Source organism: Temnothorax curvispinosus, unplaced genomic scaffold, assembly GCF_003070985.1.
Source record: "Temnothorax curvispinosus isolate PA1 unplaced genomic scaffold, ASM307098v1 QBEX01010810.1, whole genome shotgun sequence".
Taxonomy (NCBI): Eukaryota; Metazoa; Arthropoda; class Insecta; order Hymenoptera; family Formicidae; genus Temnothorax; species Temnothorax curvispinosus.
In genome coordinates this window covers 393,921-420,309 of record NW_020220590.1, presented here as the reverse complement: position 1 = coordinate 420,309, position 26,389 = coordinate 393,921, and the positions used below count along the sequence as shown (strand labels likewise).

Here is a 26,389-nt window from a genome sequence, read left to right as displayed (position 1 = left end):
AGATTTTAAATAACGAGATCTTTATTTACAACAGAACTTACGGTAAGAATATATTTTTCTAGTCACTCTCAAGAGTCTTTAGATAATTCATTTCCTTTCGACTCCATTCTCATCTGCCTCTCAGAAGTGTATTGTTTCATCGCTCGCTCATACGCGCTGTCTTCCGACAATCCTTCCTGCTACCGATTAAGTATATTGTTAGCGTTATTGAAAAATTAATTTAATCAATATATTAAGCAACTGGCATACCTTTTTTATCGTTTCGTACATGGACAGGAAGTTTTGCGTGGCGGATTTTACATTTTTGTTCGCCAAATTGGTAGCCGGTATAAAGCTCTGATCTCTATGGAACCTTCTGCAGCGGGAAATGTTGCTTAATAGTATTTACACAGCACAATATAAATATTTTATTGAACATGTTAAGACGTGTCTTACGCTCGAATAAGGTCCTCCTCATAAAAGATTGGCCTGACAGGTTTCTTTGGCAGCCGTCTGTCGTATCTAGGTTCATATTTCGGTGGGAAAGCCTCGTACACCGCCACCCACAACGGCTTGTCTTCCTCTGTCAGACCTTTGCCTTTTAATAACGAGGCAATTCTGAAACACGCATTCCATTGTGCAGTAACGTACAGTAATTATTATGAAATGTTAAAACCAGCAATTTTTTTTTTTTAAATCTAACTTTTAGAAAGGATGACGCAATACGTAAGCAATTTAATCCGAATCTTCACGTCCAAAAAGATTCTCCAATCAATTCGAAATAAATTAATAGAACGTCAGCGATTTCTTTCTGCAGCGTTTCTGTACAATCGGTAAATTTAATTTCTAAAATTCTGACAGGAGAATGCGCAGGGCTCACCTGGTGTATATCGTGCCGATTTTCTCCAGTCTGCTTTGCGCCATCGTGTATTTCCCTCGGCGTGACGTTCCACGAACGGTTTTTAAAATCAAGGCTCAACCTGGTGAACGACTTGATCTAACCTCTCTAACCTCTCACACACCGAAATCAAAACATGCCGTCGCCATTTCTAAAAAACGGCAGTCCGAGAAACCTGGAGAAACCCGAGGGTGAGTCCCAGTCCCTAGGACGAGCACGTGGACCTGCTGGGGTCTTTCCGAGCGACGGTTTGGCTCACGTGACACGTGCACGTTTTCCCGCGCAAGTGGCGGATGGTGGCTTTCAAAGCTCCTCTCACGATTATTTTATAGAGTTTACAGCGTGACAAGTGTTGATCACCCGCCGCGGAGATGGATACGGAAATCGATCAGAATCTGGAGCAGATAACGCGCGAATATGTCGACTTCCTGGACGACGTGGTAGGCATCGCCAGAATTTTTCTTATTGTCAATGTTTACTTGGCCTTTAATTCTCCATAGTCGGATCTCTCTTGTTCGTGGAAAAGACAGGAAAATATTTATTAAATCCTTGAGACTTAAAAAATATAGATATTTAGATGAGTACCTGACGTCAAAGTCACATGGCGTTATAGAGGATTAAATGCTACTCCCGTGCCGTAAGGATATTTTGCTTCGCTTGACGCTTCCATGACATTCTTGTGCTTGTTAATCTTGCAGGAGGACCAAGGCATATACGCCACAATGGTTAAAAATATGATTCAGGACGAGAAGTACAGACTGGTTGTAAACATCAACGATTTGAGAAGAAAAAATCCTGCCCGCACGGCGAGGTATACAATAAATTTGGTTTGCTTTGACTCTCAGCATACATTGTAAAGTGTTAGGAATAATTATGACAACCGGTCGTGTGTTGCAGTCTGTTAAACAACTCCTTCGAGGAGCAACTGGCGTTTCAGAACGCTCTGAATCAATACATCTCGAGCGTGGACATCGATTACGCCAAGGGCAACAAGGAATTCTTCGTAGCTTTTGAAGGCAGCTTCGGAAACAAGCACGTAACACCGAGAACGCTCACCTCTCGTTACCTGGGTAACTTGGTGTGCCTGGAGGGTATCGTCACAAAATGCAAGTATCTGAGAGAAAAGTGTTAAGTTTAACTTCTGCTCAGACTTGCAGAATTTGTCTGAGAGTCTAATCTTATTTTAATAGATTTCTGTAAATCTCTATTTGTATATATCAAATTTATTAAGTTTTGTGCAATTTATATTTATGAGAATAACATTATTTCTAAAATAAAGATACTTATAGGTTCATTGGTACGACCAAAAATTGTGAGGAGCGTCCATTATTGCGACGTCACCAAGACAGTCCTGGAGAGAGCCTATTCAGATCTGACTTCCTTGGAGGCTTTCCCCCACTCTGCTATTTATCCGACTACTGTAATTATTCCTGCCATTTTTGAATAAAATATAAAGGAGCGTTTGCTGTTCAGTGCTGGAGACTGATTTTTTCGCGTTGCAGGATGAAGATGGCAATCCGCTTGAAACGGAATTCGGTCTGTCGACCTACAAGGATCATCAGACGCTCACCATACAAGAAATGCCGGAGAAAGCTCCAGCCGGTCAGCTACCACGAAGCGTGGATATAATTTGCGATAACGATCTTGTGGACTTGTGCAAGCCTGGAGATCGAGTGCAGATCGTCGGAAATTACCGGTGTCTTCCGGGAAAACAGGGTGGATACACAACTGGAACTTTCAAGTATGTTTTAGACAAGACTCGAGGATTGTTTCCCATGCAGTTTAATTGGGTCGCATCCCTTATTTATATCTTCTTCATATCATAATAATTATCGCATAATTGCGTAGGACGGTCCTAATTGCCAACAACATAATGCAACTCAGTAAAGAAGCCAATCTTGCGATCTCCCATGATGATGTAGCTATGTGCAAGAAACTGGCGAAGCATAATCCCTGCAAAAATATCTTCGAACTTCTCGCCAAGTCCCTTGCACCATCCATACACGGCCATGAATATATAAAAAAAGCGATTCTGTGCCTTCTCTTGGGTGGAGTAGAGAAGATTTTGCCAAACGGTACGAGGCTGAGAGGGTAAGTTTTCGGAGTTCTTCATAATTTCATACTCAAAGAAAAACTTTAATATTCTCAATATCTGTGGCTCAATTAAAAGATATGTAACTTATTCAACAGTTATTTCTTAGTAAATTTAAACAGCTTATTAACAATTCAAGACTTAAATCAGAGGGTTAATTACGGACTTGATTGAAAATATATTTATAATTACATATAAAAAAAGTTTAAGATTTAATAGTTAATTCTTTCTGCTCCAAGGAGCAGAAGTTTTGCCTCTTTTTTTGCCTATCGCAATATTTACTAATGATGGTTCTAATATAATTCAGATTTTTTTATACATTACAGAGATGTAAACGTATTATTAATTGGAGATCCGTCGGTGGCCAAGTCACAACTATTACGTTATGTGTTGTGTACCGCTCCACGAGCAATTCCGACTACTGGAAGAGGATCTTCCGGCGTTGGTTTAACGGCGGCGGTTACGGTCGATCAAGAGACCGGTGAACGCAGATTGGAAGCGGGCGCGATGGTCCTGGCGGACCGCGGCGTCATTTGCATCGACGAATTCGATAAGATGTCGGACATCGACAGGACGGCGATACACGAGGTGATGGAGCAAGGCAGAATCACGATCGCGAAGGCGGGCATTCACGCCAGCCTGAATGCGCGTTGTTCGGTGCTAGCGGCTGCGAATCCTGTGTATGGGAGAGTAAGTTCGGATCCTCTTGAAGAAGCTAATTGTAATTCTTTTTAATACGAAAAAATTTAAACTTATAAAATTCTATGCGATCTATAAAATATACACTTAAATTGAATTCGCATTTTTGCAAAAATGTTTCTGTATTAAAAATTGCAGTTGCTCATATAAAGTATAATACATAATAAATAAAAAATATATGAATATTATTTAAAGAAAACTCTTTTCCTCTACTTTCAGTACGATCAGTACAAGACTCCCATGGAGAATATCGGCCTACAGGATTCTCTGTTGTCACGTTTCGATCTGCTCTTCGTTATGCTGGACGTGATTGATTCAGATCAGGATCACATAATCAGCGATCACGTTGTCCGGATGCATCGATACAGAAGTCCTCTGGAACAAGACGGGGAGGCTTTGAGCTTGGGCTCAAAGCTGGACATGTTGACCACGAAGAATCCGGATGATGTAGCTACTGAGGAGACGCAATCCGAAGTTTATCAGAAATACGATCCGCTTCTGCACGGCCAAACGCGTTCTAAAAAGTACATTGCAATCCACTTTCATTATACCGTAACATATTTCGCTATTTTGAATCTGTGAGCTTCGATTCAATCAATCTTAGACAATATCAAGCTCCGATCGCGTAAAGATTTCGTATAAAGAAATTTATCTTTCGAATTTCTTTCTCAGCGATCAGATCCTCACCATACAGTTCATGAGAAAATACATACACATCGCGCGGTGCATGAAGCCCAAGCTCACGGAAGAGGCTAGCGCCGTTATCGCGGAGGAATATTCGAAACTTCGATCGGAGGACATGGTGGAATCCGATGTTGCGAGGGTGAGTAGAAGAAAATTCCTTGACTCGTATAAAAAGATATATATACACAAGTATATGCCTGACATTTTTTCAAATAACTTTCAGACTCAACCGGTGACCGCGAGAACGCTGGAAACGTTGATTCGGTTATCCACGGCATATGCGAAAGCGCGACTTTCGAAGAATGTGGAGAGCGAGGATGCACTCGCCGCGATAGAACTCGTACAGTTCGCCTACTTCAAACGCGTGTTGGAGAAAGAAAAGAGGAAGCGACGACGTCACGATAGCGACGCATCGGAGAACGCGGACGACTTTGATGAGGGCAGACAGGCGAAGCGCTCTAAAAGGGCGACGGAAAAGTCAGGTGAAGTCGACCCGTACGAATACGACAGTGACGACGACCATATCGAGCAAGCAACCAGAAGAATAACCAGGACACAAACGCAAAAGGCCAGCACCACGCACAAATCGCCCAGCGACAGCGGTCATATGGAGACCGACGGGGCGGAATCCTCCGTTCCCGAAACCGCGACAGCGACAGCGACGCCGACAGCGACGCCGACGATCACACAAGAAAGGTAATTTCACTCGAAGTAAATAATCCTCTGTAAAATAAACTTTTAAATTAATTATGCTTTTTGTGGAATAGCAGAATCGTTTTTAAATAATTAAATAATATAGCTTCCCCCTCGCCACTTTCTTTGCATCTTAAATATCTCTAACATGTTATTTTTATACTTTTATTCTGCTAAAACCTGTTGTACCTGTTAAAACCAAAAAACGAGACGAAAGTTGTGTCGAAGATATATTCTGAACTAATATCTCTCTGATTTTAGACTCGCGGTTTTCAAATCATCGCTTAATAAGTTGTTCCAAGATCGAAGGGCTCAGAATATTCTGAAGACAGAAGTCATCGATTATCTGAACACAACGCTTTCTCTAAACTTCACACCTGACGAGATTAACGCCGCTATCATCACCATGACGGACGCAAATCAGATCATGGCTGTGGACGACTACATCTTCCTGATATAAAACGTTTTTGTAATGTTTCATTATTACAATTCGTTATTATGTTTTCACTAACTAAAGCGAGTGATATTTTTAGACCGTTAATCAAATAAAATAAAGCTGATCACTCGCTGCAACTACGTTAAATTATGAGAAACAAAAAATCATTTATAGCTACAGTGAATAGTTATGCTCTTTGTAATTTATGCGAGTCTTTGAGAGAGATATTTTTTATACCGTTTGTAATGTACGCTAGCGATCGAGTAATATTAATAATAAGCTGTACACGTTTACGAATAATGATATCTAACAACATTTATTTGCCCTATACTCGATAAGACAACACATTGGCACATAAACTAGCAACAATCATCAACATTCATTACAGTGATGTAAACGTAATGCGGCTCACAACGCTAAATCCATTTTCCGCTTCTGTAAATATATTTATATATATATATATATGCATAACATTCATCGTGCGTGTGCGTATGCGTATTATTGCGCTAACATCGATCGCGTTCCGCTAAAGGTTCGTCTCACAAATTTATTACGACGTTACTCGCACATTGTCTCGTTACAAAAAACTTACGACAGTCGTATATTTAATATAAATGCTCCATTTATCTCTCGTATGTTCAACATACACAATATAGAGAGCCGACGCACTCGTGTTTCAAAATAACTTACGCCCTCCGCCAAGTAATTCTCTCGACTGCACAACCCTCTTTTTTTCACTAAAGCGACACCCGTAACAGCATTACTGTATTAATTAATAACAGAGGTAATATAACATCAACGGTCACGCGCTAAAACTTTTACAACTGTTCGATATCAAATCAATCGCGTGGATCTACGATACAGGCCTTTGGGACGTATTCTTGCTGTAAGGAGGAAACAATCGACGATCTGCAACGTCCTAATGTGTTTTTTTCTTTTTACACAGAATCAGTACCCTCTTCACGACAAAAATATCTACGACGAATCGCGTCCTATGCTAATTGTACTCACAGTTGCCCTTAATAACACCATAATGGACTCTAGCTATTACCCGCGCGATAATTAACTTCGTGTCGTACAAAATTTGCTACATACAATTGTAGTTACCTCGAGATGACGTTTTAAAAATAGCCGAATCACACGATGCATGAGTGACAAATACGCGCGAGTGACGTGCGGAAAAATTCATCAAAACATACATCGAAATCTTTTAACAAACCGATATTCAAGGATTCAAGCATTTTCGTATGGGCGATCTGTTTGACACACGGCAGTGATGTTCCGAATTCGATGCGAAATGTGTCGCGAATATGTACGTGTTTCGACAATTGTAACTCTCTCTTTCTCTTCCGGTAGGAAATCGATTCTTCTAACACGATGAGCTTCGTTGAACGTATAACGAAAAATTTGAACGTTTTAGCTCGCTCTGTGCACACTGCCTTGGGCGTAGCAAAATATTAATATAGTTCTCAGCAGTGAAGGTGGCGAATTACGGTTGAAGCTCAACGCGTTAAAGTTCCTCGAGTTTGTGATTAAAATTATTAGGCACATTCCACGTTTCTCCCTGGATCTTCCTTCTCGCTGGATGCAAAATTCTTAGGCTAAGAATTCGTCTTTTATACAATTGCTAAAAGTAGGAATCCTCACTTCACAATCTGCTGCGATCGTAATTATTCACGATCCGCAATTTCGAAAAGTTCAGAGTTCGTCCTCGCTGGACTCGCTGCTGTAAGCTAACTGCTCCTTCCACCATTCTCGAACCTCCAACATGACGCTGGAAACTTTAGGCGCGGTCGTTTTGTTGCTCAACGCCTCCCGTTGCTGCCTGCTCTGCTCCGTATTTTCCGTCAAGTGGTGGTGCAAATTATTTTTCACCATTGCTGCAAAAAGTAATCCGAAATAATTTGGCGCTAATAAAAATGACAATACGATATATCGTACGAAAGCCATACGATCGATTCAGCTTACATGGCGGTCTGCTATTTCTCTTCTTTGACGCTGCGATCTTATCCTTCTCGGATCGAACGGCTGCGGGATCCGATAAAGTCGGTGCTAGGTACTTCCTTCCCGAAGCACTTCCTATGCTGTCCGATCTTGGAAGCACCATAGGTTTCTTGGCCCTATACTTCGGGGCTTCGACATCCTAATGGTTGGAAAATCAACAAAATAACTTGAATTTTCCTATCAGTTAACATAATTTTTATTGTTTTTTAAACCATAGTGATGATGCGAATTCTAGCATAGCAATATTTTAGGAATATAAAATATCATTTGTCTTAAAAGTTTTTTAAACAAAAAATGTTACTGTTGTATGTCGTTAATTTTTTAATTGTAATATAAAAGTATTACATTTATTTTTAGCGTTCACACTTTTCTACAGTAAATGCTCGAGTAGTGAAGCAAATAAAATGTAAGTTAAAACGCACCTTTGTTTCAATCTCCTCCTCACGATCGACGCTAACTTCCTTGCCTTTCTCCTCTTTACCCTTCTCTATATCTTGAATAAGCATAGCTGCATTATTTGTAGCGCGAAGCCCGGCGATAAGATTGTTTTGTTTCTGCAAAAAGAAAAAACGATTATTATTTTCCTAATGCGATTTTAGATCAAATTATCCTCACCGCTCGTATCTTCTTCAAGCAGCCCTGTAACCAAGTTCTGATAGTTTGCTTAGCGACTTCCTCCTCGATTATGTACTCGAATTCTTCTCGTGCAAGAAGTTCCTCCAATTGAAGCGCTTTCCTTATGTCCACTGAGCGGTACGATAACATACTAAAAAATTCTTCAATTTAGAAAAGTATTGACAATATAATTCAAAATATTATAAAAGGTTTCATATTGTCCTTTATATGAGTAAAAATTTCAGATCGAAAGATGTATAAAAGGGAAAAGAAGAAACTCTGCGCGTCTTATCGTATCAAAGATCTGAGAAATCTGAGCGTCTAAGAATTTTACTTGAGAAGCTGCTAAATGTTATATTCACAATCCGTTTTGTGGAACTTACTTAATAACATCGTGAAAGGTAACGTCTTCGCCATTGTGCAATCGTTCCAATTCGTAGCACATGTATTTGAAGAGCAGGCGATCCTTTTGCGGATCAGTCTCCAATCTGCCCTTTAACAACCGCAAGATAAACTTCACCTAAAATGCGCTAACGTCAGCATTTGCTCCTTACAGATTGCGTTTTGCCAATATAACGAGGATTCTGATTCGAGATAAGACCATACCCGCTTCACCGGTATAACACCTTTCTGATGGTTATCAACGACGTTCCACGTGTTCTGGAAATTCCTTATGTCGGCGTACGATAACAACGCGTCTTCTTCATTTGAATAGAATAGGGAAAAGTTCTCCATGATAATAGCTGTTCGAAAAGAAAGATTTTTAATCCTTGTATTAAATCACTGTAGAAAACTGATTACAAAATATATTGTTGCGATTTCTCTTTTAATGTAATCTACGTGATTTCGTGTAAGCTTTCTTGTTGCACAAATATGTCGTATACGTACCCACTAAAAGATTCAAGACGATGTAAGTGATGATGACGTAAAAGGTGCAAAAGTAAATTAGAGAAGCGTGGAAATTGCCGCAGTCCGTTTCCCAGTAATTATCCGCCGGCGTGCAATAGGGTGGCTGTATCATGCAGTCGTGCATAATTTTGTTCCAATCCTCCCCCGTCACTATGCGAAAGAGCATCGCCACGCCAGTAACCGGTGATTCAAAATTAGCGCGTCTAGATTGCAAAGAGATTACTTTTGATGTACCAAGCAGAGGCAGGGCAAGATGAAGAAATATTGTAGAGTGAAAGAAAATTTTAGTATTATTTTGGAAAATCCATATTAAAGATTGCGTGTGTATTCTATATATTTACACATCTTAAAATCTCGTAGATGATCTTTCTCACCTTCCTATGCCTTCTCCGTATTTCACCGTCCCGAAAATTATGGTGCCGGCTAACGCATAGAAGAAGACAAGGAGAAACATGCCGAATATGATGAAGAAGCTCTTGCAGACAGACACACCGACCGTCAACATCAGCATTTTGAGAGTGGTGTGTTTGCCGGTGATGGTGAAGAATCTCAGGATTACGACCATAAAGCCAATTACATAGGACAGATCGTTCTGAAAACAATATAATAAAACAAAGCGACACCGTGGGAGTGAACGACGAGTGGTAGACGAAAGAAAGGTACGATGTAAAGGATTCTTGAGTATACCTGCATCGTGCAGTGTATGATGATCCAGATAACGCCCACGACTGTCACGAGCAAATCGTATCTGTTTCTTCTGGACTGCCAATAGCCACGTGGTGTAAATGCAATAATTTTCATGATTACTTCCACGAGGAAGACCAGTGTCAGAATCGTGGAGACTGTAGCCAAAGCTTCCGTGTGTTTCTCCTCGAGTCTCCACTTCGGGTGAGCAGGATAAAAAAAGAACAGGAAGCAAGATGGCAGATTAATTAAAAGCAAATGATCTTTTTGCAATGCTCGTTAAAGTTGCATGATTCTATTGACAGTGGATTGGCCTTGAAAAATATCTACTGGGTCTCATGTATCTATATCTGAAAATTACTTTGTTCAACTTACAGAAACGCACAGAAGGGCGCTGTTCATGAGCACCATTGCGGCGATGAACCTCTTGAAATAAATGTTCTGCGTGATGTCATAGATGAAAGCGCGAAACATCTTGCCGTCCGGCCTGGGTGGTAAATGCAGCGGTTGGGCAATCTTCAGACGTTTTTTCAAGTCGCACCTACATCCCAACAAAAATTCGCAATCTGTAGATCGTGATAGAAATCGCGACATTCGCTGATCAAATATGCGACGCCTCACCATCGTCTTTGATCGACCGTGAGCAAAGCGGTGCCTTTATTCTCAGAGTAATTCGCGATCACGACACCCACGAACAATGTCAAGCCAATCATGCAACCGAGGAAAATATAAATGTGTATATAGATTGAGTGAAGCTGAAAAGAGAATGCAATGAGACATTGACGGATACGATGGAAATAATATTCTTATCCCAAATTTTGAAAAGATAATTACTTACAGGTCCAAGAGCCTTAATAAGGACGTCCCGCACGTCAAGCCAGCCTTTGAAAGAAAGCACTTCGAACAGAGCCATCATAGCGTCGCCAATATTATCAAAATTGAATCTTTTAGGATTAGCCCTGAAAAATACATATAAAATTAGTATGACGAATACCTATATGGAATTTTTATAATAGAAATTTTATAATAAAGAGTACAGCTAATATTAGTCGAAGAAAAACTTCCGGAATTATATGATTTAGCTTACCAAACGCGCGGTACCAATATGGATGGATAACTCTCGTTTTTTCCCGGTCGCAGTTTCATCTTCGTCACGAACACTCGTCTCATAAATACACCGACGCACTCCTCGCGCTTCAAAATCGTGGGATCGTTGCATCTTGCTAATCTACCACCATACAGTTGTACTCCGTAACTCGCGAACATGAACATCAGCAGAAACAGTAATGTCGATACCTGGATAAAATATTCATTCATTAATTTGTTTCGCTATGTCCACGTCGTTTACGGACTGATCCTTTCTAGAAATAATGATGTGTCTAAAATCTCCAAAGCAAGAACAGCATTTACCAGCAGAATTTCCTTGAATCCTCTGCACAGCTCATAAACGACCTTTCTCATGTGCGGTACAAGGGTGAAGATTCTTAGCGGTCTAACGCATCGTAATATCATCAGTAGCTGCGCTCCAGAATTCGGTGGCACGCTCTTCGGCATCCAACATAAGAATACGAGACTTACCTGCAACAATGTGCATGCGTTTATTACATTACATATATACATATGTACAGAATCATTATATGTCGTAATTATTCCTTACAATTTGTCACATATAGATGCTGTAATTCATTATATATATAGAATTAAATGAGATATTTTGTACTGTAGTCAAATTTGATATTTCCAACATATTAAACGCACAATGTAAATGAAGACATCTAACACAGAAGCAACATCCTTGATGTAGGCCTTGGGCGTGAAGAACAGACCGTCCGCCAAGATCTTTAACGCAAGTTCGATGCTCATGCAAATAACGAAGCAGTATTCGGTGACCTGCAACGCCGGTGTCTCCATCACGCGTTTTCGCGGCGTCTCGAACATCATCGAGATGCACGACAACGTCGTGATAAATATCATTACCCAGTCGAGATATGTCACTAAACCGAGGAAATTGCTGGAAGAAAAAGATACAGAATTCGCCAAGTTGGCCACTTTGCTTCGCCCATGACGGGACAATATATTTATAATTTTGCGATATTTACTGCAGACTCTTGTACTGCACTTTCCTTTCCTTGCCCGTCAAAGGATCCTTCAATCTCGCGTCGTATCTCGCATAGACAAACAGCTGGCAATATTTTCGGAATTTACTTTCGCGAGGTACCGCGAACAACGGCGTGTCGAAGAACGGATGATTCTCTCGCAAATCATCTTCGCGTTGATTTCTGGAATGGAAACAGAAAGAACAGATTGTGTAAGATTATGGAAATTCCTGAAATCGCGCGTGGACGTAATCTAGATACCTTCGCATCTCCGCCTGTTGCCTCTTAGCTTGCAGCAACTTGATGTCTAAATCATGCGGCCTACTACGCGACGAACTGACTCTGTTTATTCCCCCTATGTCACCGTTTTCCATGAGATGCTCGTACGTCTGTTTGAGCTTGATTGATCCACTTCGGACACTTCTTCTGATTGATCTGTTTTCGTCATGCCATACGCAAATAGAAACCGTAGGGTAAATAATTGAAAAAACATAAAATAATCGATGTCTTTACGATACCATCTTTACGATATCAAAGAATGTGAATAAATAATAATTTAAAAAAAATTGCCGTTGGATCTTTAAGTTGTCCCGTTTCTTTAATTTTTAAATTTATAAATCCAAATTCTTTTGAGATTTTTTCTTATCAACAAGTATATCTATCTTATTCTTACTTTTTCGGATCGATGCGAAGCTGCTTGGCGCCACTCACAGTACCCTGCGGTTTCAGAAGTCCTTTCCCTGGTACTGGAATCATGGCGGAGTCTCCCAAGAGAAGCCTCTGATTGTTGGAATCGCTATATAACGCAGAAAGACTTAAAATCTAAGTCGTAAACTTCGTGAGATGTAATAGCGAATGATATTTTACTTACTTTATGATATAAATAACGGACGCTTTCTTCAGATTAGTAACAACGCTTCTCACCTTCGGCGGATTGTTTAAGATTTTCACCGGGCGTTGCTTTCTATACACTATTTTCGAGTCAAAGGTTTCATTAGTTCTCTTTGCACCTTCGTTTTCCTCGTCCTCCACTTCAAGCACGAATTGTCGCATAAAGCTCTCGCGCACCTTAGGAAAGATAAGTAATAACCCGAGTACTAATTCAATCCATTCGAATAACAAAACAAGATTGTTTTACAATCTTAAAGGTATAAGACATTAAAAATCTATCTCTTTAACAAAATTAAAACTTATTAAAACAACAATCAAAATAAATTTCACATTTGGTGAAAAAAAATACAAGTTTTAATAATAATTACAATTAGTGATAAAATTATTCGCAAATATATTTACCTTCGGTAAATTGAAATCTGACGGCACTTTGTGAAGACACGTCATTTGTGGACTGTCTGGAAACTTTTCAAAGATTCTCAATCTGAACGGCAAGCTTTCCTTTATCTCGGCACTTTGTTCGCGAAATTTCAATTGCTTCAGTTTCTTAATGTCCTCGTCCAGCTCGAGATTGTCGAGAATTACCGCGACGAAAAGACTCAACACGATCTGATGGGATAATTAAGCATTAATTAAAACCGTGGCTTGTATCGCACGAAGCAGATTTTGCGCAATGGTTACCAATGTGACGAAGAGATGGTACAAGATGAAATATACTGCAACCAGCGGTGCTACCGTTTCGTGGGTTCGTAACATAGTTTCATCCATTACGTCAACCCAGGCTTCTTGCGTGAAAATTTGGAACATGGACATAAACGCCTGGAAATTTATATTTTAGCGGTTTGAGTAAAAAAAATCGCGTAATGACAATTTGCTAAAAGTAAGTATAAGTGGCTCACCTCGGGAAAGGTTTCGAACTTAGTGAAATCGCAGAGGAAACAGAAGAGTTGCATGGAAATACTGGAGGATATCACCAGCAGGCACATGGTAAAAATAATGAGACTGCCGAGCTTCTTGCCGGGGCCGAAAATCTTATAGACAAAGTCCTCCAACATCGGCGATGCCTTAATGAGCCGGACCATTCTGAGAACCTGTCCGCATAAAAGTATGATGACAAATTAAATATCTCTCATTGTTCAAATGTTTGAATTTTTAGAAGTATAAAAAAATCAGTTGAGAGTGTAAAACGCGCGAACAAGTTGAAAAGAGCATAGGTTCGTAGAAAAAAAATTCAGAAAATGAAGCGACGCGAAAGACGAGAGGTCAGATAAAGGTAGAAACCTGAAAGTAAGTGAATCCAGAGAGATAGAAGAACGGAAGAATGTGTATAGTCGTGCCAATGGCAAGCAGCAGTTCGAACTTGTGAATCGAATGCTTGTAATAACTCCGGAAGCCCAGGCACCATATCTTGAAGAGGGTCTCTAGGTCCAGTAATATCGTGAAGACAATCTCGGCCCAGTAATAATTGTCGTAGTACGTATGCCTCGGTTTCTCGTCGTGCTTGAAGCTCATCGTCGCGGTGGTGATACCGTTCGCCAGAATCGCGCACATTACCACCGAGCGAAAATGCGGCGACTTAAGGATGGTGTGACAGAGCGGAGAGGCTAAACCCCCATGCTTATTCTCATCTAATGTCACTAATTTCCAACCATTGTCATCTCCGGTCAGTATCTGTAACAATAAAATAATTAACAAAGTAAATGTACATATCAATTATCAATAAAATCATATTGTTATTCGCCTAAAATTATTTTTAAATGCTGTTCACGTTTTTTTTATTAAAAATATACGTTAACTTTAAAGTAAAATAAAATTGTTTTTTTTTTTCGAAGATATTTTTTTAACACAACCGACCTGCGATGCCGAACTGTTGCTGATGTGTCCTCTGACGCCCCACATTTGTTGGAACTGCACTCTGATTTCATTAAAAGTCTCCGTGATAACAGCAATGAAAACGTTCTTCACTAACCAGGCCAGGAAAAATATCATCGTGCTGAAGTAAAGAACCGCGCGCCATGCCGGTAGACTGTCGATCGCGCGATACATGATGAAGACCCATCCTTCCTGAGAAGCCGCTTGGTACACGGTGAAGATACTGGTAGCTAAATAATCCAAGTTCAGAATCAAAGTTTCAGACAATGCTTGCAATGAGATTTTAATATTTCAATTGATAAATGCTGTGTATTAAGATTAAGTTTTCGCATTTCTAAGGAAAGAGTTAAATTTGACATATAAAAGATATACATATTTCGCGATAAAATTGCACTCGATAAATTATATTTATAATCTTGTATTTTTAAAGCTGTTGTAATTATCATATTGCATATAGGAATACAAAATATAGGATATAAGATGTAAAAGGATAGTAGATTTATTGTAGCTTCAAGAAGCTGCAACAAATGTTCCAGAAAATTAATTAGCTTAAAATATTTTCAGAGGGATGATACGGAAGTCAATAGATTCGAAGCGCAGAGGAACGACAGGGGTGTAGTAAAATTAACATTAACTACCAAACTCGTCAAATCCATTGAAGCCTATGATATACTTGGTCAATTCCAGCTTCATGCAGATCATTCCTTCAGGGCATTGATATCCGGATCCAGGATCAGTGGAGCAGAACGTATCGGGAATAGCCAGGCTGTTGATCGTGATGTAATGGGGCTTGGTTGTGTTCTGCACGCAGTGATTTTTCAGTTCGCCGAAGAATTGCACACCCAGAAGGCCATAAAGAGACATGAAGAACAGGAAGAAAAGCGTTACGTTGTAGATCTGCTGACTCGAGCGTCTATAAATATAAATTATATTGTTAGTAATCGATAATATTAAATTAAATTAATAGTTGCTATTAATACTTTGCTTTTTATCTAGTTTTTAAGCAACACAAATTTTTTACGTTAATCGCCAGTGCAACTTTCTTACTTGAAAATCTGATTGATTCTGGCTTTGGGCATCGAAAATTTGAGGAAGACTCGGAGGAAGCGTATCATGATCAGCGGCCGTGGTGCCCGCATAATCGAGGCGTAACTAAACTTTATGAGGAAACCCAGCATCTCGAACATTTGCAGGATCACAGATAACCAGAGGAAGATCACCATACTCGCGTCGAATTGGCACCAGTGGTCTTTCAAATAAGACTTATCCCTCTGCAATGTCATTAACAATTTCATTCTAACTTATTGTAAATTGTCGTTACAATTGCATTAAAATTGTATTCTTCGTTTTATAATGTTGCTGGTGTAATAAAAAATAAAAAATTTTAATTGCTCTTCGGTTAGGTATCTCCTCAGTCATAATATCCTCTTTGATAAGGACTTCACCTTCAGTATTCCCCGTATGTGCATCTTGGCGATCATCTCGGCAGTGAACAGAAACGTGACTATCAAATCGCAAATGAAGGTAACGTATTGGAGGGACGGTACTTTCTCAAATGTTTTCGGGGTGTTCAGGCAAACGGAAGTCAACGAGACTAGGGCGCAAAATCGCATCAGCCTCCTCACCCATAACTGCAATCACGTAAAGCGGTTTTCAGGAAAGATCTGAGAAAAGGAAAACGGCACTTTCGCGACTCGGGCAATTTTCTTATCTCATCCCGAGTCGATCCGTGCAATGCTTTTCTGCTCACCTTGTTGACCCACTCTATGTCAGCGCTCTCATTGAGGGACTCCTCCGGACCGTAATCGGCCAGGACGGGTTCCCCCTTGAGGCTCTGCTTCCGCCCCAGCATCATAATGGGGATTATGTTCGCAATGGTGAGGCCTAGAAATAGGGAACGAACATTTGTGGCCGAAATTAGACATGCCATTTTATACCAATAAAAACAATTATTAGAAATAAAATTATAACTGACTGGGTAATTACGCATTGCATCTGTTCTCGTTCTACATTTTTGCTTCTACGTTCGATGACATATATTTTATCAACTACTTTAAAATACATGTGTTATTAAATTAACAATCCTATATAGAGCATGGTACATAGAATTTCAAACGTTACATGACATAATTATTAATAAATATTTAATTTCCAGTAATACTTTGGAAGAGACACGTATCATTTTATTGTACAAAAGATAATTTATATTCAAATTACCTGTCATGTTCGAAGCATAATATAAAATAATAATTTAACATTAAAATAAAAATGACAATCAAAGAGGAATCTAATCTAATTAAAAAATAACTTGAAAAATTTACGAAAAACGGTGTGTTGTTCGTACATCATCAAGGGATTTACCTTTCTTTTAGCTGTTCACGGAACGACGGACACTGCCTTTACGGCAATTTCTATAGACTACATCTCGATATAAAGCAACGATAAAGCTCAACATGTAATAAACATCTCAGAGGTAATAACAAGCTGGCAATGTCGCGGCGAACATGTTTCGGCCGTGTCGCCAGCACGGCCGAAAGTCTGAGTGAACGGGCATGAGCAGTATGCGCTCTCCACCTCCTGTGAGAAAATCAATATTTCACTATTCCCAAGCGCGCGAATTTCCAGAAATCCTTCTAGATTTAGTTTAATTTTGCCCAGAAGATATCCCCGTTTAATTAAATCAATTCTTTCATTGTTGCTAAATCATAAGATGTTACCAGTAACATCTTGACGGCAAGAATGTTGTTTTTTTTTTAGATACATTTTATGTATAATTTCTAGTATACCTAAAAGTTATATAAAACTAGTATAATAAAGATTAAATTATTGTAACAAATTAATTACTTGGAGGATTAAATATGAAAAAATGGAAAAAATGGGAAGATTTTCTTCTTTTTTTTATATTTATACAGATACAGAATACGAACTTGTAATAACATATAGTTTTAATCTTTAATTAATAATTTAGTAATTCATTAATAGAAAAGTATAACCATTCATTCAATTTACTCACTGTATTTTTGTGAAATATATATTTTTCTTTTTCTTTCACTTACTTATGTGACCTCCGAGAGTTAGTGTAATTAATTTTCATTTACTGATAAAACGCGACTAAAATGCATTGCGATCGCGATTCAGATCTCTGCGGAAATTATTTCACGCGTTTTTATCCGCGGCAGCCATCAGTTTCGAAAATTCAGAATCCGGACGAGAGAGAAGCTTCGCGGGTTCATCGAATTCGACAACCCTGCCCTCGCTCATGACGAGAATGCGATTACATGTGACGACCGTTTGCAATCGGTGAGCGATCGTAAGTACAGTACAATCGGCGAACTCGTTCTGCAGGGTGTTCTGCACCGTCGTTTCAGTTTCCGGATCAACAGCGGCAGTGGCTTCATCCAGAATCAGCACCTACAAAACGATAAATTTCAGTGTAATCATTAATATTAATGTTAACATTCTAAAAAGAATCCAAAAATCAATTTTAAATACATGTAATATTGCAGAAATCACTCAAAGCGTGTTACCTTTGCACTATGTAATAGAGCTCTTGAAAGACAAAGAAGCTGTCTCTCGCCGACGCTCAGATTATTTCCACCAAATCCAACGGAAGCGTCGAGATTTCCCGGCATAACAGATACCTTTTCTTTCATCTGAGTCTTTTCAAGGGCGCTCCAAATATCGCGATCGGCGTGCTGTTGGAAGGGATCCAAATTAGATCTGAAAAAACGAATCGATTAAAAAGAGCAGTCAGCAAAAATTGTCAATTAAATTTATTACCTTATAGTGCCGCTGAATAAAATTGGATCCTGAGGAATAATCGACAATTTACTTCTCAATACATCCAACTCCAATTTCGAAATGTCGATACCGTCAATTTTAATAACACCCTCGCAAATTTCGACTAGTCGGAATAAAGCTACGACCAAGGAACTTTTGCCCGATCCCGTGCGACCCACGATGCCTAAAATAATTCACAATTATATTAATCTCTCGCGTGAGAAAGAGCGACAAACGAGTTAGGGAAATATTTGGTCATTACCGATTTTCTCTCCGGCCTTTATGTTAAACGAGACGTCGATCAGTACAAGCGGTAGCTCCTCCCTATATCTCATTTGAACAGCTTTGAACTCTATTTTGCCATGAGAAGGCCAATCATCGGTTATTTTAAGAGCGACTGTCCTGCTTGCACCTTCCCTCTGCAAAGTCTAAATAAGAAGACAATGAGATAAGTAATAAGATTAAGATGTAGATATTAATCACACAATTAGCATTTATATATTTACGGAATTATCAATTAAACGGAAATAAATTACCTTGAGGTAATAACTGATTCTCTCTACGCTTATAAAGCGCACCTCCGTCTCGGACATCAGTCTCACTGTATACTGGAAAACGCCAGTCATTTGCGTGGCATACGCCATAGCCAGACCGGCAAAGGCCGGCGAAATCTCATTTTTGAAAGATATCACGAGTAACGCGGTTATGCAGGACGAGGCAATTACCAAACTGTCCAGCCTCACCGCAGACCATCTCATCGCGGCTTGGCACAGATGCTGACATAAGTTATTCGTGTTGAATAACTCTTCAAATCTGTCGATGAGAAAAAATTTAATCGTCTTTCCTTGTTATTTTATGTTTTATTACCCCTGACGCAGTGTTTCACTGAATAATTACCTATATAAGAAATTCTTCTCCTTTTGAAACGCGTGAATTGTGCTCAAACCTTGGATAGAAGTTGTGACGAAACTCAAAACAGGAGACCGCGAGACACTCTCCATTCTCTTCAAATCCCTCATTCCTATTCTGCAGAGGTATGAGAAGAAACCGTTGATCATGTAAATTATACACGTAAATTATGCGATATTTAAGATACTTACCTAAACAGTTTGCCAACAAAGAAGAACAATGTACCAAACAGAAGTAACGGTATCGAAAACCAGGGCAGTATACCGCAGATAAAGAAAATAGCAAAACTACAAGTAAAAATATTTTGCACCATATTTTCTATCGATATAGGTAAGTAATTGTCAACTGCAAATCAGAAAGTATCAATCAAATTAGATGATATGTATTAATTCGCAACAGTGCATGTGTTCAAAATCATTAAAAGATCACTCACTTTCGTCTATGTCTCGAGTGAAAACATTTTGTATTCTACCACTTGGAGTGGTTTCGAAGAAGCTCAACGGAGAACTAATGATTTTGCGAAAAAACGTGTTGTGCAATGTGGTCGAGGCCTTTATCGTGGCAAACATAATGACTAGGCCACGAATAAAACTTGTCAATAGTATACCGGCGATGCAGGTGCCGTATATATCTCGATAAAACGAGAAGTGAGGATTGGCGTTTATATTCTCCGAATATACAGTATCATTAGTTCCTGACACAGTCACGTTCTGAAAATTGAATGAAATAGATACGTGATTGATACGATATATCCAATATTAACTCGAAAAACTAAGCCGTAACAAATAGTATTATTAAAATATCTTATGATTAAAGAAAAAAAGATATAGATATTTTAAAATGTGTGTTTTAAATATTAAATATATGAGTTACTTACGCCTCCGCCAGCTTTAATCCATACAGCGAGCCACCAAGTACTGAAGGCTGAACTGCCTACGTTCAAGAAAAATGTAAAAAATACAATAATAGCGATCAAGTAACCACCTGTGGCTTGCACGTATGTGTGATAAGTGTATGACTTGACAGATCCAGTCTCGGACTTTTCTGCTACTGTTAAAGCTGTTCCTAAATTTGAAAGAAGAAAATTATTAGAAGTCTCCAAATCAGAAGACATCATACAATTAAACGCGCCCACCTTTGTATAATTTCTCTTTTCCATAATTTTCCTTGTACGCAGATTCCGCTTTTCGCACTTCTGAATCGTCAATATTTCTCTGCATCACCCCCGTAGATTTAACACTGCGAAGAAGGGAAGGCCTACTGTACCGCTTTCGAACAATTCGAAAAATACGTACAATGTATATTAAACGTACGCTGACAAATGATCTTCCGTTACAATTGTGCTGTTTTTCACCATCGAGGCGTATTCCCTATCGAGTCGCATCAGATCTTCGTGGGTTCCATGCTCTACGATCTTGCCCGCATTCATCATGTAGATTTCATCACAACGTTTTAAAAACTGCAACAAATATATTCAGAATAATTTAAAATTCCAAATAAATTTCATTGTCAATTATAATTTCATTGTCAATTATAAAACACATTTATATATTAATAAAATGTCTGGGGATTCCAATTATTTAAATACCCACCTGAATGTTATGTGTCACGAAAAGAACAGATTTGTTTCTTAGAGCTTCCAGGATCAATTTCTCAAATATATACGAGCCGACATACGCGTCAACCGCGCTCAAAGGATCGTCGAGAAAGTAAATGTCCCTGAAAAACGACAGATACAATTGCAATATTTATTTTAGCAAATTTACGATCGATGTACTTATTAAAAGAAAGACGGCAAAAGATTTTGCGCACCGATTAGCATAATATGCTCGCGCGAGCGCGACCCTCTGCTTCTGTCCTCCGGACAGATTGACACCCCTCTCACCAATCTCGGTATCGTCTCCTCCCGGCAACATGTTCAAATCTTCCTTCAGGTTGCAAATTGTGATCGTGTGATAGTAACGTTTGGCATCGAACTCCTCGCCAAAGAGTATGTTCTCCTTGAAGGTGCCATTCACAATCCACGCCTGTTGGCTGACGTAGGCGCATGTGCCTTCCCTCAGGATGTTTCCCTTCGTCATCCTCAGCTGTCCCAAAGCTGCTAGCAGTAGACTGGACTTGCCGCTGCCTACGTGGCCGCAGATACCGACCAGTTTTCCTTTGGGTGCTCCGAAATGCAGGTCGCTAAGAACTTCGACGTACTTAGCTTCCTGCGTCGGTTGATTCAGGTTTTCCAATTCAAGCGGATTGTCCGTGACCGGTGGCGATTTCTTCCTACGTGAAAAATGATTATCGTGACCTATGGGAGAAATTGCGATAATTATTACGGAATAAATATTTACTTTTTTTTGCTGTCGGTTGATGCATCCGTTTGAAGCCTTATGCTGTCGCAAACAAAGGTGCCATTAGCAATGGCAACCGCTTGCGATCTCACAATCGGTTTCGACGCTCGGCAACTGCCCTCGTCCAACAGCAATACGTCCTGTGCAAATATCGCTTCGTTAATCGGATTATCTATTCAATAGGTACTTGAAGAAACGCCATTATGTTAGAAGCACGTCAAAAGCAAACAAGCATAAATATGTAAAAACGTAACTGTAGAAAAATAAGATAAAGATATGCAGTATGTACACAGCGATATTAGGACGAAATATTCGGATCCATTAATTTCTAAAACTAGCAATACAAATTTGTGTAGCGATATACTTGTTGTTTGAGTAAATCTTGGCACAATTGTTACACGATACAAGTACAAACGAAGCAATAGACAAACGTTTTGTTAGCAAAATAAAAGCCGATTAATTATTATTCGGTTATATCGAAAGATGAAAATGTTAATTGACCACAATGTTACGATACAACACGTATGGTGCAGTCGACTGTGCATTCCTATAGATATAAACAAGAATAAACACCTTTATTCTGCCATAAGTTATCTTTACTGCAGCGATATTAATTAAGGCCACTTGTAAAAACATGAAAGAGGTACGAATTTGAGCATTGAGCACCGATACGAAGGGAAACACCTGAAAAGTGTAGAATTAGAACGATCATGTTAGTACAATTTGTACTACGCGTAAGCGTGGGAACGTCATGCCCCCAACTCGATATTTACAGCTGGCAATTCGAGTATACCAAAAGAATCGCTAACAACAGCTGTTTAAATGTAACAGGATGCTTTACAAGGCATGCAGTGTTTGCCCATCACAATTATTCTCATTTTAGAAAGCTTGTGCTTTTTACATTAAAACGACATTGACCTCATGTACGTATTATTATAGGAATAGTGCTCGTGCTGTCTTTCTTCCAATTTCTTTTGGTGAAAATTACTCTATTATAATTTTGTTACAATGATCGAGTATCTTTAATCAACTTGGCTAAAATTCAACAATTTTTTATTTTTTAAAGTTATTCATTTTTTTTAAATATAATCTTAATGAAAATTGTGTAAAAATAAATAACAATTCACACAAAATAAACTTTTTGAACACGAAAACTGGCTTCCTAATAATAGGTACGGATATCCGACCCATTAAGCTGTACATGAAATCACTCAAAAAAACACTGGAGACCTTGAATCTTCTAAGAGCTATGAGGGCGCTCATAAAATATCGCGTGGTATCCTTAAGTGACGTGAGTGCCAGTCTAAGCAAATTTCCAAATAACGTGGTCATTGGGAAAGCCTGTAATGTAATCCATCGATTGTGTAAAGCCAAAAAGGAATTATCTTGTAACGAGGAATGCAAATATTCGTGAAAACGGATTTGATCAAAGGAAAAACTTTATCGTTTTATCAAACTGCTTAGTGCTTACCTATTAGATGTTATTCGATTTCTCCTGATATACATAAAATTAGGATATTTATAAAAATATTGTACATCTTGAAAATCAGGAATTGTATTGATAAATTGTATTATATACCTGCGCGGCCGTTAATCCACTGCCCGAGGCAATGTGTGCTAGAAACGTGATGATCGCGGATATTACAGGTATAGCAGGCGTTAGAGAAATGCTAAGACTTTGAAAATAAGCAGTCTTATGAAGCCATCGTTCCTCCTTCTTGCGTATGGCTGTAAAAACATCAAATCACTTATGTTTCATAAATACATGTATCTTTCTAATAACAAAAATATATATATATATGTATTAAAATGAAAATAATTATAATTCTATCATCAGCAACATTGCTTTCAATAATTTATATTCTTGTTATTTATACGAGATAGTTTTTAATTTTCTATTCTATTATTCTCACCGAGAAGTTTCTGGCCAAAATAGTTCTCCCAGGAATACATTTTAATCAACTTTATGCATTCCAAGATCTCACTCATGAGTCGCACTCGAGCGTCCGTAATATTTACCGACTTCGAGCGAAAGTAGCCAGTCGCGCGAGAGATGAAGTACTAAAATACAGATATGGCTCTGTTGATCGAAATATGTGTATGAAATATGTGAAAATAAGCATATATAACAAACCACTTACCTGACATGGATAAAACGAGAGAAAAGCTATCATTCCTACCAGAGCGATGGGATTGAATAACCACAATACATAAATTATACCGCAACTTATAACTATAGGTCCGCTGATAATCATCGGCCCATAAATGATCACATCAAAGAGCCTTTGACTGTCGTTGCAAAATAAATTGATTACCTAAAAGAAATCACATATCGCATCGAGAGCACTTTTATTGTGTTTAAAAATTTATAAAACAAGTTGAGCAACTTACTTCTCCCGTACTTTTATTGCCGAGACTATTCAGCCTCATAATCTTCTTATATAATAGAGCTGTACAAGCCGACTTCAATCGTAATCCAGTCTTGTAATTCATATTCCACGTCCAGGTGAAGAAGAAAGCTCGCAGAGAATCGCATACCGTCAATAGAAAAACCCATTTAATGCCATCCCAAAAGTTCTCTTCTGGAGACTCCACGTGCTCCAATATTTTCCTCATTATTATCGTCTAAGTATATAAAAGAACATTCTGTATTATAACAGAGACATTTAGTAACAATTTGTTGTTAACATAAGGATGATCTTACAGGACTGATAAATCCAAAAATAAGAGAACAAGTTAATAAAAAGCATGATATGCAAACTCGTGTGCGTACAAATCTCCACGCAACCATAGAAAAAGATGCTGCATTAGGACCGTTTTGACTTAGCTCCTGTTGCCAAAGTACGTCAAGTCTAAAAAAAAACATTCTTGTTTATACTGTAACTATGTTTACAGGAGACACACGCTAATGTATTAAGTTTACCTGAGTGCATTGTATTCGCAGGTATCATATACTGAAATATCCGGTAAATCATTTATCGTAAGACCTTTCTTGTACGCTTTCCAAAAGTACGGTGTCATCCAAGTTATGTATACATACGAAAATAACCCAGCATTATCTGCTGGTGAATTTTCTTTCTTTCTGCAAAACGTATTTTCATCACTAAAATATTCTTACATCGTTACACTTGATATATATTTTATAAAAGTACATTTTATTAAAATATATGTCATTTTGAATTATCACGAAAGATTATTGGATTGTGAGACTTTGATTACGATACATACTGGTTCTGGTATCGTACTGGTATCAAATTGCTCAAAGCATTATTGTACTTCTTCATTCCAGACCTCGGCATGTATTCTCTAACTTGTCTCGCTGTGCTACCACTTGCCTTTGGTAGGAGAGATTGCTGTTGCCTATCTGGCTCCGAAGATCTAACGGAAGATTGAAAGGAATTGTTATATATCTTCCTTAATTCGAATAGTTAAATCTAGCGTTTCATCAACTTTATTTCTCTCAAGGAACACAAAAAATAACTCGTGTGGAACAACTTCGTACCTTTCATTATGTTTATGCTGTGTGTTACTTTCAGTCCGCTTGTCATTACTGTCATTGTTGCCTTCTGCGGTTTGGCCCATCTTCACAGGATATTCTTCAACGTGCTCACTTCCACAAACGCATCAATGATACTCGAAGAACCTGAAATTTGTATTTCACACATCACAATTACACATCTCGAGAAACGAGGGAGATAAAGATCTGTAATCGTCGCGCGAGGCGTGCCGCGATAAAACGAAATTGTGTAGAGATTATACACATTCGGTACATATCTCGGGAATACTGAAGCGCAAACAAAGCTTCTTCGACACAATTGCGAAATGCGTGACACGACTGAAAACAACATTCCAATACCGGCATACGATTCCCACATATTTTCATCGACACGTAACATGTAAATAAATAACATCCGACACAGTTCTCTGTTATACCGTTTTTACTCACCTCATCAACACTTTAGTATAGGTGAGATACGCTCGTTTGCATCGACAAGTAATCGTCGGCTACATCGGCACGATACTGATAAGAGCGGGAGCTTAATCGGTTTAATCTCTCGACATCATTAATGAGGTGTGTATTTTTTGAATTTCCGTCCACGCGCTCAGCTGAGGCGAAGGGAGAGGGAGCACACGCTGGCGTGCTGTGCACATGGCACGCGCACGCACACTGACGCACCTTCTCGTATCGGATGGCTTTTGATACCTGTTAACAGCAATGATAACATTTAACGGCGGCATTCGGCATACTGATATCGTCGCGTAAAGGTCAAATTCGAATATTATTAGCGCGTGAAAATACGCCTTTCCCGTCTTTGGAAATCAACGCGACCCACGGCGGGTGCCTTGTATTTGTACCTTGTTTACAGCATCGAGAATGAAAATCACCGAAATCCCTTACCAGTCGACCACCGAAATCCCTTTCGGTCGACAATATTTGGATCCGAATCGAGGTCAATGTACTCGAGCGTGCTCGAGCGTACTCGCGAGAACTTTGCGCGCAGGCAGAGGTAGACTGGCGGGACTGGCCTTCTATCGAAGCAGCCGCCCGCTTTTGTCTTCCGGAAAAGCGTGGGCGAACAACGTCATATCTGCAATCTAACTTCGTCTTCTGACAAATTAGTTTTCCTCCTGGGACTTCCGTTTACAAGCACGATAAACTCTGCGTGCATTGTTTACTTAATGAAGCTGGACGTGATGAAGCGTCTGTATGCGAGCGACGTGTCAACCGTGGTCGCGGCTATATACGCGGTGTCCGAAAAGATCGTTGTCACAGCTGATCACAGCCTTCGAGTGTCTTGTCAAATG

General features: G+C 39.1%; 3 protein-coding genes across 4 annotated transcripts; 1 reads left to right on the top strand and 2 right to left on the bottom strand.

Annotated features, from left to right (window-relative positions):
• Positions 1-6: 6 nt before the first annotated feature.
• On the bottom strand, positions 7-1,027 carry LOC112460802 (28S ribosomal protein S23, mitochondrial). Of its 2 annotated transcripts, none has more exons than XM_025025673.1 (4): positions 860-1,027; positions 436-597; positions 250-355; positions 7-176 (listed from the first exon to the last, which is right to left on the bottom strand). In XM_025025673.1, exons 1-4 carry the CDS (start codon positions 901-903, stop codon positions 69-71), a joined length of 420 nt encoding a protein of 139 aa, XP_024881441.1. In that variant the 5' UTR covers positions 904-1,027; the 3' UTR covers positions 7-68. The 2 variants fall into 2 exon arrangements, with proteins under 2 accessions (XP_024881441.1, XP_024881440.1); XM_025025672.1 differs by having other exon boundaries at positions 7-179; positions 860-1,023.
• A 125-nt stretch (positions 1,028-1,152) lies between these two features.
• Positions 1,153-5,781, top strand: LOC112460801 (DNA replication licensing factor Mcm3). The gene is made up of 11 exons (XM_025025671.1): positions 1,153-1,317; positions 1,576-1,688; positions 1,775-1,983; positions 2,167-2,297; positions 2,380-2,618; positions 2,726-2,968; positions 3,296-3,659; positions 3,888-4,192; positions 4,341-4,491; positions 4,576-5,048; positions 5,307-5,781. Exons 1-11 carry the CDS (start codon positions 1,249-1,251, stop codon positions 5,503-5,505), a joined length of 2,496 nt encoding a protein of 831 aa, XP_024881439.1. The 5' UTR covers positions 1,153-1,248; the 3' UTR covers positions 5,506-5,781.
• LOC112460803 (sodium leak channel non-selective protein) lies at positions 5,779-26,389 on the bottom strand. Its single transcript, XM_025025674.1, has 54 exons — positions 25,983-26,389; positions 25,530-25,787; positions 25,086-25,226; positions 24,812-24,961; positions 24,507-24,665; positions 24,288-24,435; positions 23,975-24,208; positions 23,725-23,898; positions 23,497-23,644; positions 23,163-23,311; positions 22,814-22,924; positions 22,157-22,267; positions 21,584-21,723; positions 21,054-21,515; positions 20,834-20,960; positions 20,555-20,700; positions 20,377-20,480; positions 20,119-20,306; positions 19,675-19,951; positions 19,433-19,586; positions 19,230-19,358; positions 18,869-19,145; positions 18,595-18,760; positions 18,333-18,516; positions 18,080-18,272; positions 17,787-17,963; positions 16,303-16,437; positions 15,998-16,183; positions 15,600-15,823; positions 15,191-15,465; positions 14,535-14,782; positions 13,962-14,351; positions 13,580-13,771; positions 13,362-13,499; positions 13,083-13,289; positions 12,661-12,857; positions 12,463-12,585; positions 12,051-12,224; positions 11,793-11,972; positions 11,452-11,704; positions 11,104-11,271; positions 10,781-10,989; positions 10,532-10,652; positions 10,315-10,448; positions 10,069-10,234; positions 9,697-9,891; positions 9,384-9,601; positions 8,989-9,212; positions 8,707-8,843; positions 8,484-8,620; positions 8,101-8,251; positions 7,908-8,039; positions 7,450-7,624; positions 5,779-7,361 (listed from the first exon to the last, which is right to left on the bottom strand). Exons 3-54 carry the CDS (start codon positions 25,163-25,165, stop codon positions 7,180-7,182), a joined length of 9,459 nt encoding a protein of 3,152 aa, XP_024881442.1. The 5' UTR covers positions 25,166-25,226; positions 25,530-25,787; positions 25,983-26,389; the 3' UTR covers positions 5,779-7,179.